At 39.8% G+C, this 14,907-nt stretch overlaps 1 protein-coding gene across 1 annotated transcript in view; it reads left to right on the plus strand.

Moving 5' to 3' along the window:
• The window catches only part of DHX35 (DEAH (Asp-Glu-Ala-His) box polypeptide 35), a 67,261-nt gene that overhangs the window by 4,018 nt on the left and 48,336 nt on the right, over window positions 1-14,907 (plus strand). The window contains exons 3-5 of the mRNA XM_005867324.2: window positions 6,385-6,518; window positions 8,648-8,740; window positions 10,139-10,216. Of these exons, the coding sequence (XP_005867386.1) occupies window positions 6,385-6,518; window positions 8,648-8,740; window positions 10,139-10,216 (305 nt within the window). The remainder of the gene's footprint in view (window positions 1-6,384; window positions 6,519-8,647; window positions 8,741-10,138; window positions 10,217-14,907) is intronic.

Genomic DNA, 14,907 nt, shown 5'->3' on the forward strand with positions numbered 1-14,907 from the left:
CTGGTCGGCTCTGTGGCTCTGGCGCCCACAGGGGTCCTAGGGGACTCGGGGGTCCGCTCCCAGCCGGGGCGGAAATTCTCTGTGACCTTGTTCGAGTCTCTCAGCCCCTCCAGGCCTCGTTGACCTCACTCCTGATGCCTGTCTTGCCCAACCCGCGAGATGGGGAAACGCTAAAGCGCCCACGCGTGTCCTGTTACTGCCCTGGGGCGACTCTGTGACCGGACAGGCGGTGCGGCTCAGGGTTTAGGAGCTCAGCTATGGAGTCAGACTCCCTGTGTTCGGGTTGTCCGCTCTGCCCGCAGCCGAGTGCCTTTGATCTGAGCCTCGGCTCCTGCCTGTGAAACAGGCAGAATAATCACATCTTGCGGGCTCGAATAAGGAGCACCACGCGTGTCTGGCACAGAGTAAGTGCTCACGAAAAGGGAAAGTGTCTTCTTTTGTCTTAGGGTCCTTCTTGTCCACTCCGAGTGTCCGCCAGAGAGTGAACTCTTTCATGGTGGCTGCCACGCCCTTCGCCTCTTGCAGGCTAACACGAATCTCAGCCCCAAGATGCTTTGCTTGTTTTGTTTTAATTTTCCCCATCAGGATTTTACTGAGTGTATACACGCGAGACCCTGCGAGATGCATTACTTCCTCCCCTTCAGTCAGTTTCTAGTGAAAAACAAAAGTTTCATTTTTCCACCGCTTGCACCTCTGCAGGTCTGGATGTGCAAAGTGTATTGCAGCAGAAATGAAATGAGTCGGAGAAGGTAACACAGGGAAAGCTTTTGAAGGGTGTTTTAGAGTGGATCCCTGTAATTCTGACCAGGCATATATGTGATGTGGGAGATAAACCCATGCAAGGGATGTGCTCATTCTTTTTAAAAATCTGTAGTTTGTCTCTTAACAGTTTTATGATTCAGCATTTCAGGTCATCAGCCAGTTATCCATCCTGAGTCTTATTTGCGGCCAAAATTAAGCTCCCATTAAGTAATGAGATACCCTCTATTTATTCAGGCCTTTAATAATAGGTCAAAGTGTTAAGTATAATAAAGGCCTGAATGAACTATTGAAAATCGGACCCGTATATTGTTTTAGTTAAAGAACATGGGATTACTCTAAGAGTTTTATTCCATTATGTAGTTTATTCATTGAGAATATACTTATTGAACACCAGATCTTCTGGCCAGGAGACATCTGGGAGACCAGGGCTCTGCTTTGCTCTCAAGGTTTATTCTCTCAATTATACTATGAAGTTGGGTACCCTTTAGAAGAGATTTTAAAAGGAGGCACGAAAAGGTGGTGGTAAGGAAAATGGGCGCTTGAGTCAAGCAGCAGAGCCCATCCTTAACTGCCATTTACTAACTTGGTGACTTGGCAAAGTCACTTAAGTGCTGAAAGTCTCGGTTACCCCGTCTGTAAGTTGGGCATAACATCTACCCAAGGATTGTTTTGAAGATTAAATGAGAGTACATGTAAAGCTGTTAGCACTGGACACATATTAACCATTATAATTATATGCAAGTACTATAGAGGAGAGGGAAAGATTGAATATGGGGATGAGAAGTATTTCATAAAGACTGATATTTTTGAGGTGGACACTGAAGCACAAATAAGGTTTTGTTCCACAGAGAGGTAGGAGACTGTCTAAATGGAGCTCTGGGTAAAGGGTGCAACATGAACAAAGGCTAAGTGGGATGGATGCATGCCTCAACTATGACCCCAAAAAAACAAAATAATTGGGTAGTGTGATAGTGATAAGTGGTAGGGTATATAGGGTGGGGCAAAAGTAGCTTTACAATTGTTCATATGGAAAATAATACAATCCTATATAATAAAGATGTAATATGCAAATGGTCGTTATGTAACGACTGACCACATAACAACCGGATCACAGATCAGGAGGAGGGTGGGGCAGTGAGCTACAAGCAGGCAGTGGAGAGCTACAGGAGGGGGCAGGGCAGCAAGCTATGGGGCCGGGAAGGGGCGGGGGGCAAAGGGGGGCAGCGAGTTACTGGCGCACGGATTCATGCTCAGGGCTACTAATAAATAATAACACAAAAATAAACTGTTTTCCATACTTACAACTGTAAACCTACTTTTCCCCCACCCTGTATTTTGGGGTATAGCAGAAGATGAAGCTAGAAAGACAGGGGCCTCACTGTGAGAGCTCTCATGGCAAGTTAAAGAATTTGGACTTCATTGCTTTTAAGCAAGGGATGACAAGATCAGGTTTATTTTAAGTATATATTTATTGATATTAGAGAGGAAAGGAGAGGGAGAGAGAGAAAAAAACAGCAATGATGAGAATCATTGATCGGCTGCCTCCTGCACGCCCCACACTGACGATGGAGCCCATAACCTGGATATGTGCCCTGGCCGGGAATCAAACGGTGATCTCCTAGTTCATAGCTTACCCACTGAGCCATGCCTTCCGGGTGATCAGTTTTATTTTAGAAATATAACTTTGGCAGTGTTGTGTGGAATGGTCAGGGGTGGAAATTAGAGTCAGGGGCACCCTTAAGAGAAGGTACTACTAAAATTGAGGAAGAATATTAAAAGCCTTAATTTTGGCATTGGAGCAGAGAGGAGGGACCTTATTGGAGAGACATTTTAGAGGCAGATGGAGGGCAAGGTGAAGTCAGTAATGACTCATTTCTGGATTAGGTGACCAGGTAAGTGGTTCTCAAATTTTGCTGTGTAGTTGAATCACTTGAGAAGCTTTTAAATATTTTGCTGTTCTGTCATACCTCATGGCAATAAATCAGAAGTCAGGAGGGTTAGGAACCAAGCTTTAGTATTTTTTAAAGATTTCTCAGCTGATTCCAGCATATATCAAAGTGTGGGAACCACTGGTCTAGGAATGGGTAAACTGTTATCATTAACTGAGGTGGGAATGGATTTAGAACATACTGTACTTATTGGGCCCTAACTTTATGCTAGTCACTTTTACTTGGATCATCTGGTATCACTCTCATTTTACAGATGAAGAAACTGAAGTTCAAGGTATGAAAGTAGGATGTGGGAAATACATGGTGAAGGTCAAGAATGTGGTTGAGGCCAGATATGTCTAGATGTTGGAATCACGAATATATCCTGTAGGCTGGGAGTCATAAGCTCAGGTAGCTACAAGCACCTTTCAGACAGTCTAAATAAGTGACACTGTTGGGTGGAATGATGGGGTGTCAGATGGGTGGGATGATTGGGTGTCATATGGTCTCAGAATTGCCAGATTTTGTTTTTAAGCCAAATATCCAGATTTGAATGGGAAATTTTTACATGTTTTAAATGAACTATTTCAATCATTTTAACCAAGGCATGTTTGGGGACCTTGAGTAACTAGTTTGTGATCTCTACCAGTTTGTGATCTCTGCCTTAAGAGCTTTGTATGAGCTGCTTAAGATTTCTGTAGAAAAGTTTGACTAGTACAAGTGGATCAGAAGGGCCTGCCATTTTTCTTCATCCATTCAACAAATATTTAATGATTGCTAACTATGTGCCTGATAAAAACTTTATAGCAATAACTTTGGAGGTTTTTTACCTGACCTGTAGTAAAGAATATATTGTGCTATGATCCAGCGTGTACACACACACACACACACACACACACACCTGAAAAAAGTTGTACATAAACAGTATTGCTTTCTGGGACAAATGCCTTCAGAAAGCAAATGAAGGCATTTGTCCCAGAAAGCAATACTGTTTATGTACAACTTTTTCTTCTATTTCTAGTTCATTATTACAAAATGCTAGTAATGATCCACTACATTAATCTCATAACCCACTAATGGGTCACCACTCAAAATGAAAAACTGTGTGAGAGGGAATGCTGGATTGGAGGGGGGAGGGTGCTATTTTCATCCTTGTTTTACAAGTGGAAAAATGAAGACATTTGTGGTTTGCAAGAATTACAAACTTGTTACTCACATAAGCATAGAGAATTTTCCCAAGGGAAAAACAACCATAGGCAGCCAGAATGGGCCGTGGGATGTACATAAGGGGGAAGCAGTTCTGGTTTGACTGAATGAAGTCTTTTGTAAGGAGGAGACATGCTTGATATTGATTGACAACAGCTGTTCTTGTAAAAGATCTCATAACAGAATATTATACTGAGGTGGACCAGGAGAAGTGAGGTAGTGAAGGAGACACCTCGGGGGGTTAAACCCTGGTGTGGGAAGAAGAGACCTTGCAGGAACAATGCTAAAATGTTCTAGACATTTAGGTTTAAAATGTGTTTTGAAAAGGAGGGAATTCAGAACATAAACAGAGCTGATGAGGATAAGGTATTCTTTGCAATGGTTTTCTTGGGTAAAGGTTTCAAGAAATTATTAAGATATAGTGATGTTAATTTATCATGTATAACAAGAGAAGAAAGGAAGCCCTTTTTGAGCACAGGCTTTGTTCCAGTTCCTATCCTATCTTTTATCTTGTTGAAAAAAGGTCAATATTTTGGCAAAAACAATACAGCAATGTTGGGTTGCAGCCTCTTGGGGAGCTTCTTTGGTGAAACCTGACACTGGCCCCCATAGCAGAGGCAGGGAGAGACCAAAGAAAAAGGCAGGCATTGTTCCAGATTGGTAGGTGGCAGGTTAATAAGCAAGGGGATTTACATATGAGTCCTGGTTTGACTGGATCAAGTCTTTTGTAAGGAGACATGCTCGATATTAATTGACAACAGCTTTGAATTTGGTACTTTCACATACCAACACAGGTTCTGAGTTCAGAATACAGTGGGGCCTTGACTTACGAGTTTAATTCGTTCCGTGACGGAGCTCATAACTCAGATTGCTCGTATGTCAAATCAATTTTCACCATTACAATGACATGTGATGCTGGGCTGATGTTGTGGCGTTCACTGTGACGTTCGCTGCGCCAACTAGCGGTGGGATATCTGAAGCTGGCTCCTATCTCGAAAAACTCATTAGTCGGGACACTCGTAAGTCAAGGCCCCACTGTACCTGCGAGATAATAGTTTTGGGTAATTATCCCAAAAAAAGGCTGTGCAGCAAGTGTTTAAACTTCTAGGGAGGGTTTTTATTGATTCACAGAGGTACCATGTCCTAACTTTTAGAAATATCTTCCACTATCTTCCTTATGTTGAGTTGAATTGTGAACCCTGTGTCGTTTACTTATTACTCTTACTTCTGTCCTCGGGCTACACAAACAAATTGGCATGAAAAGTTATAGAAGAAAAAAAAAGTTAGGGAAGCGATCATGAAAGTGCTCCTTCTAAGGCATTTTTCTTTTCAGGCTAAATATCCATGAACAGTTTTTCTTTTCTTTTCTTTTTTTTTTTTAAATATATTTTATTGTTTTTTTACAGAGAGGAAGGGAGAGAGATAGAGAGTTAGAAACATCGATGAGAGAGAAACATCGATCAGCCGCCTCCTGCACACTTCCCACTGGGGATGTGCCTGCAACCAAGGTACATGCCCTTGACCGGAATCGAACCCGGGGCCTTTCAGTCCGCAGGCCGACGCTCTATCCACTGAGCCAAACCGGCACGGCAACAGTTTTTCATTATAGTATATAGCTTCCCTGTTCTTCAACATCCTGAGAACCAGATTGTCATTGTTCTTACTAAGAAGCTGTTGTGGAATATGTGGTTTCTTAAAACAGCACTTCCCATCCAACCTTTTCAATTCTGTGATTCAAATGGAATCTACCATTTATTGCATCACACTTCACTGATCTTGGTTGTTTGGGTTGGGCTGGGCATTGGACCTAAGCTGAGAGAAAAAGAGCCTCCCCTACCAGTTCATGCACTAAGTTCTATTGGGAAGAATAGAAGAAGCAAGTACGCTGCATGAGAGGAGTGCCTGCCTCCCCAGTGTTCATTCAATATCTCTTGCACTTCCATCCCTGTTGGGTGAGTGAATGAATGATTGGTGAAGAAACAGTGAGCCTGCGCTCTGGCACTGTTAGCAGCCTTGATTTTAGCTCCTGTAGAGAAGCCACCCTAAGAGACTGAGAGGAGGAGGAAGCCCAGACAGTGTTTGAGTCCCTGATTACTGTTGTCCCTGAACCTTGCTGCCATCTTACAGTTAAAAGGACTCATCCTTTGCCTCAGCTAATTCCCATTGGGTTTCTGTCACTTTTATTAAGTGCTGGGTAATAATACTGACATGGAGGCCAGAATTAAAAAGATTGTCTCCTGTAATATGCAGTTGTGTGTGGCCATTTTGGAGCCCACTGGGATTGTATCTCCTTTGTTCTTAGAATGAAGCTTTGTATTTTCATAGGTACTTTTTGAGATGCTTTCCTGAAATTAAAGTTTAATATCACTTAGTAGTTTGAGATAAAATGCATTGCTTCTGTTGCATAGCTTAGTCTTTGAATTTATAACTTTTGCATATTTTTCTGTTCACTGTATCAGAGAATCTGAAAAAAATTTTTCTGTTATAGGTACAGAGGGACCAGGTGTCAGCATCTCTGAAGAGAGACAAAGTTTAGCTGAAAACTCTGCAACAACCGTTGTTTACAATCCTTATGCTGCCCTTTCCATAGAGCAGCAGAGGCAGAAGCTGCCAGTGTTCAAGGTACATTGAATAAGCATGTTCAGTCTGTAGACCTGAAGCGTCTCCAAGAACTTTATACTTGGCACTGAAGTGCATAGTGTCTTCTTACTCTTAATGATTCTTTAGAACACAAAGAACTCAGAGACACCGTTATCTGAAGGGATTACCTTTTCAAAATATGTGTGTTAGTTAACTGTATAAATCTGGGAAGTCCTTAAGATTTTTTTTCAGTTAGATCTTCCATATTGAAAACTGAACGAAATGGAATGATGTTCTTTTTTCTCCTCTTTGCTTTCAATTATGGGCAAATTCAAACATACAGAAAAATAGAGGAAATAGCACAGTGAACTTCTATGCACCCAGCTTCAACAGATTACCAACATGTCAATTTTGGCTTTCTTTTTTTTTTTTTTTTTTTACATTTTTTATTGATTTCAGAGAGGAAGGGAGAGGGAGATAGAAACATCCATGATGAGAGAGAATCTCCGAGCCCGCAACCTGGGCATGTGCCCTTGACTAGAATCGAACCTGGGATCCTGTCCGCAGGCCGATGCTCTATCCATTGAGCCTAACCAGCTAGGGCATTGGCTTTCTTTTTAAAGGCTATTTCTTTAAACAAGATTAACTGGAATATGAGGTGGTTTCTGTTGAAGAGGTTAACTCCCACTGAGACAGTGACAGGATTTTGGTGTGTTTATTGCGCACCATGTGCACATTCAGACAGTTGATTTCATTAGTATCTTATCATCTCACAAGAGACCAAAGTGTAAACAAGAATTCAGAATATGTTTGTTTAAAGTGAGCATAGTTCTTCAGTACAGATGGGCCCAGTCCATGGACACACTTTCTCCCTGTTGCCAAGTCCATATGGGAAGCCATATTGTAGTTGGGAAGGAGCTCAGGGCCAAAGGCCATTCGAAGGATATTTTTTCCGAATATCCCCTGATGTAGGGTGATGAACTACACCTGCCTCATTCAGTGCCTCTGCAATGACCCAAGTTGTGTGGTCACCAGCACCCCTGACTCTCTCTCCTTCACCTGGACAGTGCTGGGTGAAAGCTGCCAAGTTCTTACACGTAGGGATTTCCATTGTCTAGACTGCTAATCATTCCTCTTTTATTTATTTACTTATATAAGTATTTTTAAAATGTTTTTATTGATTTCAGAGATAGAAAGGGAGATGGAGAGAGGGCTAGAAACATCAATGATGACAGAGAATCATTGATTGGCTGCCTCCTGCATGCCCCCTACTGGGGATGGAGCCTGAAACCTGGGCATGTGCCCTGACCGGGAATCCAACTGTGAGCTCCTGGTCCATGGGTTGACGCTCAACTACTGAGCCACACCTGCCAGGCTAATTCCTCTTTTATTAATATGTTCTTTTCCCAAATGGATATAAAATGGCAGCCTTCTTAATTTAGCCAAGGGGCTATTTCATTAGAGTTTTACATGGCCCAAAATATTTTTTTTCTTTGTAATTCCTTTTATTATGAATGGGTTCACATATTTTTCATAACTTTACCAACCATTTGAACTCGCTTTTCTGTGAACTGTTATGTTCTTTACCCATTTTCTATTGTCTTTATCCTGTTTTCTCGTATGAATTATTACTGCATCAAAGAAATAAGCCTTTTGGCTCTGGCTGGGTAGCTCAGTTCCTTGTGACCCAAAACATTTTAGTCACATACTGACAGTCGGGATTTCTTTCTCAGGTGGTTAACCTCATCCAGTATGTGTGAATGTAAAACAGTTTGACCCTCAGGAGATAAGCTTGTAGATTCACTGTTGCTTCCTCACCATTGAGGGACACAGTTTGAGCTATGAGGAAGTGTCTGGACTGCGGAGTTCAACCCCACACATCATTTGTGTGCTGTGTGATCTTGCTTCACTATCTGAGCTTCTGTTTTCTTATCTATAATATGGGACTAATGTGTATGCATTATATATTTGGATAACTTTATACTCAATTGGAGTTGTATTAGCTTATACTGACACCAATAGTACCTAAGAGTTGGAAATACATTTTGATAGTTCTCTTAAAAATTTACTTTCTTGCAGTGAACAGCTCATTTCATAATGTTTAAATGTCTTTGTTTAGATCTTTTGAGAAAATGTATGGCTTTTTACAATGTATGCTTCTATTCTTTCAGCTTAGAAATCATATATTATACTTGATAGAAAACTATCAAACAGTGGTGATTGTTGGAGAAACAGGATGTGGGAAAAGCACACAGATCCCACAAGTGAGTATGTATTTAAATGTGTCTGCACTTCGATTTGATTGTAAGGGTTTTGTAACAAGAACTCTACTTAATCGTTTGCATTTTTACTATCTTCTCTCAGAAAAGAAGTATTCAGCCTAACTGGACATATTTTTATTAAACTTTTATTAAACTCACAATTTCTCTGATTAGTACTGAAGTAACAGTCTTTGATTTATTATAATTCCATAACAATAATTAAATAGCCATATTCTGAAAGTAACAATGGGGACTGAATTACAGAGGTGTAATGCATAGTTTTTATCCTCAAATAATTGTAGTTGAGAGGAGGGGTAAAATGAATGTTGCTATAGTTGTAAATAAAAAATGATTATTATAGAATTACAGAGGAACACATGTGAAGAGGTAGTCATGTTAAATTACTGAGAGATTATCTATATATATATAAAAGCCAAAGCGACCTTTACGACCAAACAACCAGAACAACAGGAACAACTGGTTGACCAGTCGCTATGATGCGCACTGACCACCAGGGGGCAGACGCTCAATGCAGGAGCTGCCCCCTGGTGGTCAGTGCACTCCCACAGTCAACCTCCTGCAGCCTCTCTCCCTGGCTGGCTGCCACCCTGGCCCCAATGGGGGGGCGGGAGGGCGGCCCCCTGATAGGCCCCAATCGCCAGCCAGGCCTAGGGACCCCACCTGTGCATGAATTCATGCACCAGGCCTCTAGTCAGAGAATAATGATAATTAGTAATAATAAAAGCTAGTGAGAAGTATTATAATGTTACATAAAATAATCACTTTAAACAATATTTAATATTCATTTTGGATTTTTAAAATGCATATAATCAAACACATAACAAATAAATATATGTAGCAAATAAGTAAATAAATCAGATAAATGCATATAGTCAAATTTTATGTATACTAATATAATTTAATGGCGTATATACATGTATATAAAATCTAATTATTTTTATTTAATCTAAAACATTTGTATGGTTGATATTTACATTGAGCTATCTCTGTGTGTACTTTAAAAATCTTTGTTCTACAGATTTAGCTCTGTTCCTTTTTCCCCCCTTCTCCTCTTATCACTGTTCTGAGTGACTCACAGATAGGTTTTATTCCTTGAAGCAGCCGTAGTACATGAAAATTTTTAAGACTGGGGAGTCAGAATGTTGAATTCTGTCTTGATTCTTCTGATTATCATCTCTGATGTGAACGTAAACAAATTGCCTAACATTTCCAAGCCTCAGAACCATCATTTGCAAAATAATTTCCAAAATATCTTTTGGAACAAGAACCATCTGTCATTTCTTTTCTCAGTGATTTTAACACAATACAGCGTGACCTCGGGGGAGACGGTTTCTGGAGAAGTGGTGTCAGATGTATACTTAGATGTGATTTTATTTGTAGTACCTTGCAGAAGCTGGCTGGACAGCTGAAGGAAGAGTTGTAGGAGTGACCCAGCCTCGAAGAGTGGCTGCTGTTACGGTGAGTTTCTGTTTTTTCTTTTTATATTGCAAAGACTCCATCTGTGTCTTCTATTTCAGTGACTTATTTTTTGCTTGTTTCCTAAAAGTTCCAAATGAATTTGACATTACTCCTTAGAATTTAATTCTTCAGTTTAAAAAGAACGATGACCTGATTATTTTTATAAAATTGGCACCTGTACATTACGAATTTTTAATTTTATATTTTTTACTGATTTTGAGAGAGAGAGAAACATTTATGTGAGAGAGAAGTATCCATCTGCTTCCTCCTCATGTTCCCCAACCAACTGAGCCACACCGGCCAGGGCACATTATGAATTTTTTAAAGTAGTAACAAAGTACAGAGTAAGTTAAACAACAAAAACAAAAAACAAAAAAATAAAGAGGAAAAAACCCAAATCTCACCATCCGGCAAAAAGATTGTAAACATTTGTGAACATTATTCCAAGCTTCTCTTTTATGTTCACTAAAGTTGAATGTTTGGCTGGTAGCTAGAAGTAATTTTATAAAAATGGGATCATAGCCATATATTTGCTTTTGTTGAATTTAACAGAAGAGGAAACTGAAGTGAAATAGGAGTAGTTATATATTGAGCTTTGGATCAATATTTGTTCACCACAAGATAATTTATTAAATCTTGAAAACAAATAAAAAAGATTAGAAAAAAGCTTTAGGATGCTACTTATTTTGAAACTATGTGATAGGTAGTTTCCTGTTCAAAAAGTAAATTAGCACATTTACTCTTTCCATCTTTTCCTCCTCCATTTGTTATAGATGCAGTTCTATAATTCTTATTTCAAGATTTATAAATATATATTCTTTTCTGTAATCATAACTATCACAGGTGTTTAATTCTAGTTAGTTTTAATGTTCATCACTAAATACTTTCTTGTTTTGCCAATCTTGAATTGCTCATTTTGCTTTATTTTTTGATTGGCTAAATTTTATATGCCCGGCAATGTTTGATTGTGTTTTTTGTTGATATAAAATTCTTGATTCCACTGTCTTTCCCTGGAAACTGCAGACACTGCTGTCTTGCCTTTGGCATGGAGGATCACTATGCAGAAGTCTAAGGTCCATCGGGGGGTTTTCCCTCCTACTTCCTGGCTTACTTTTTCTGCTTGAATGCTTTAAAGATTGTTTTTGCACCAGGATGTCTTGATGCTGATTGCTGTCTCATTTTTTCTTAAATATGGAAGAACTTTAACCTTCAGGTTTACATCTCTTTATATCAAGCTGATTTTCTTTTATTATATCTTGGAAAATTTTTCTGTTCCATTTATTTTATTCTCTTTCTAAGAGTATCAATTAAGTATATATTAGATCTCTGTCTATTTTTAGTATTTATCACCATCTCTGGAATCACGTACTCTTCCACTTAGTTTTGTGAAATTTATTTTTTTATTTTTTTTATTTTCCCTTTATTGATTAAGATATTACAAATGTGTCCTTATCCCCCAATGTGAAATTTCTTTAAGTCCACACTTTTCATGATTGTTTGTAGGCAAATTTATTCTGTTTTGATTCCTTTATATTTCTATGTAGGTCTCATAATCATTTGTTTGATTATTTTTTTCTTAATAGATAGAGAAGTGAATATTTAGAATGGGAGGCGATATTATAATACATTATAATTTTAAAAAGCAGATAATACCACAAAAATTTTTTAAAATCAAGAAAAATAACAGTGTTTTTATTAATTAACTGACTGACACATTTCTGTAAATTTTTTTTCATGCAGTTTCCCCCCCCTTTATTGGTTAAGGTATTACAAATGTGTGCTTATCCCCCCATTGCCCTGTGCTCTTAATGACGATACTACATTGCCTCATCTTGGATCCTTCACCCTGTCAATCCTATAAGCAACCAGTTTCTTTTCTTCAATATCTATATATATAAAAGCCTAAGCGACTGAACGACCGAACGACTGGTCGACCGGTCACTATGATGCCCACTAACCACCAAGGGGCAGACGCTCACCTTTTTACACAGCATAGTATTCCATTGTGTAGATGTACCAAAGGGTTTTAATCTACTCATCTGCTGATGGGCACTTAGGCTGGTTCCATGCAATTTTTGACTGCTTTTTTATTGATTACCTCTTTGTATGACAACTAGAGGCCTGGTGCACAAAATTAGTGCACTTGCGGGGAGGTCTCTCAGCCCGGCCTGTGCCCTCTCGCAGTCTGGAAGCTCTTGGGGGATGTCTGACTGCCTTGGAGGCAGGAGAGGCTCCCACCACCTGCCAGCCACGAGTCTGGCTTCTGGCTGAGTGGAGCTCTTCCTGTGGAAGTGCACTGACCACCAGGGGGCAGCTCCTGCCTTGAGTGTCTGCCCCCTGGTGGTCAGTGCGTGTAATAGTGACCAGTTGTTCCACTGTTTGGTTAATTTGTATATTAGCCTTTTATTATATAGGATGATTTTCTGTTATTTTCCTACAGAGAGAGTAGAGCAGTATTTTAGTGCTACTCCAGCATGGTTGATTCAGATTTGCTTTTTATTATTGACACTGTGTTCCTTTAATTTTGTAACTGGCTATTTTTATAGCATTGTATAAATTTTAGGGATTGTTCTCAAATTTGGGGAAAGCCTTCCCAGTTTCTTTCGTGTCTTGACTGGCTTCTGGTCTGTATGTTTGGGACCTTGTTTCTCTTTGACTCTTTTTTGACTTTGCATTCCTTACACTGTTTTTAGCTTAAGCTTGTGATTTCTTTGAAACTGGATTTCTTTGGCTGAAATTTCCTTCTGTTCTTTTGGGTAATACTTTTAAAGTTTCTTTTTAAACTGCTTTTTTGCTTGTGTTCCTTTCTTTCCTTTTTCTTCATTAGCTTTAAGGAAATGGGCTTGTGTTAGTATTTTAAAATTTATTTTAAATTAGGCAGAGTCTTTTTTTAAATGTTTTTATTGATGGAAGAGAGAGGAAGAGAAACATTGATTGGCTGCCTTTTGCACGCCCCATACGAGGGTTGAGCCCACAACACCGGGCATGTGCCCTGACTAGGAATTGAACCAGCAACCTCCCAGTCCCTGGGACGACGCTCAACCGACTGAGCCACACCGGCCAGCTTGTGCTAGTACTTTTAATGACTGCAGAATTGTGAGGTTGTACTGGATAATGAATAGCCTCTCACCAAATCTCTTATCTTCCTTTGCTGGGGGATCGGATGGGGATCTTGCGGTACACTCCTTACTTAATGGTTTAAAAGGTCTGTAATGGCTCAGGTAAAATTCTCTGGGCTCTCTGATTTGGGATTTGCTTCCTGCTCCTGATTGCCTGCCTTTCCTCCTCAATTCCTCTCCCTTGTGATTCTTTGCCTTCAATGTGGGTCTCCCACTGAGACATTTTGTATGTCTTCAGGGCCTGGACACACTGCTGCTTCTGTCTTCCTAATGCAGGATTGTCACCCTGCCTTTAGGGTGGTAACACATTAAGGGAGCCAGCAGCCTGCTCTGGTTGAGGAGGCTGCGGCTTCTCTTCTCGGTCCAGACCTCACAGTATTTGGCAGTGTCCTTCCTAAGTAATAGTTTGGGCTCCTGGTTGTTTCCTTCTTTCATTGAAGATGGAGTTTTTGGTTGATAGTATGTTTTATTTCTTTTGTGGTTATAAATTAGCTCTGAGAAATGGCCCTCTTTACCTGGACAAGAAATTCTGTTTCCTTGAGTTATGTTTGCTGTGTACCGAGTTTTAATTACTGTGTAATACTTTTCCCCAAAGTTCATTTTCTAATTGTCTTCAGGTTAGAAATTACTGATAAACATTTCCCAAGTCTTATGTGTGTGTAAAAATAGAGATAACAGTTTGGAAACCACTTAGCCTTTTACGTTACAGAGATGACTCAGTTACTTAAATTTTTCCTATTTATGGTTTGGGATCCCAGCTCTTAATCAGTTTGGATTTTAGTTCCAAATTTGTAGCCATGGATAATTTCCATGAAACCACATGCTTTCTCTGTAAAGAACCAAAAGTGTATAAAGTAACCGTGTAATATTAATAGAGTTGTCAGGTTTGAAATGCTACATCTCAAGAAGTACTTTGTGTGCAGACTGAAATCTGAAAACAATCTCAGAGCCTAGAACAGATTGCATAAGCAGTTGCTCGAGCTCTGTGAGATGCAGTTACTATTGAGAATGTTTATTGCCCTCAGATGGTCTGGGTCTGGCTTCAGGGCTGGGCCCTGCCTTGAGCTGTGATTCTGGATAAGCTCTAAGCCTATCTTATTTCACTTTCTCTCTTTAGGGTATCTAACCCACCTCATGGGCTGTGTGCATCTTTAATGAGACACAATTTGTGAAAGTTTGGGACACAGTATGGCAGGTCGTAGGTGCTCAGTGATTTTTTTTTTTTACATCCCTTTCCCTCTATTTGTTTTTGTCAAAAAATAATATTTATCCTGTCCAATAGATGAGCTTATTGGGAGTAGAACTTAATAGAGGTAAAAATCTATTAAAAAGCCAGTAGATTATGACCTTTCAAATATTAAATGGTGTGGTCATAAATAAAATTTTTTAAAAAGTGTTTGAGGCCCAGGCTGGGTAGGTCAGTGGGTTAGAGCATTGTCCTGCTACACCAAGGTTATGGGTTTGATCTTCCGGTCAGGGCACATACTGGAATCAACCAATGAATACATAAATAAGTGGAACAACAAATCAGTGCTTCTCTCTCTCTCTTCTCCTTTCTCCCTCCCTCCCTCC

The sequence above is a fragment of the Myotis brandtii genome, unplaced genomic scaffold (assembly GCF_000412655.1).
Source record: "Myotis brandtii unplaced genomic scaffold, ASM41265v1 scaffold248, whole genome shotgun sequence".
NCBI lineage: Eukaryota > Metazoa > Chordata > Mammalia > Chiroptera > Vespertilionidae > Myotis > Myotis brandtii.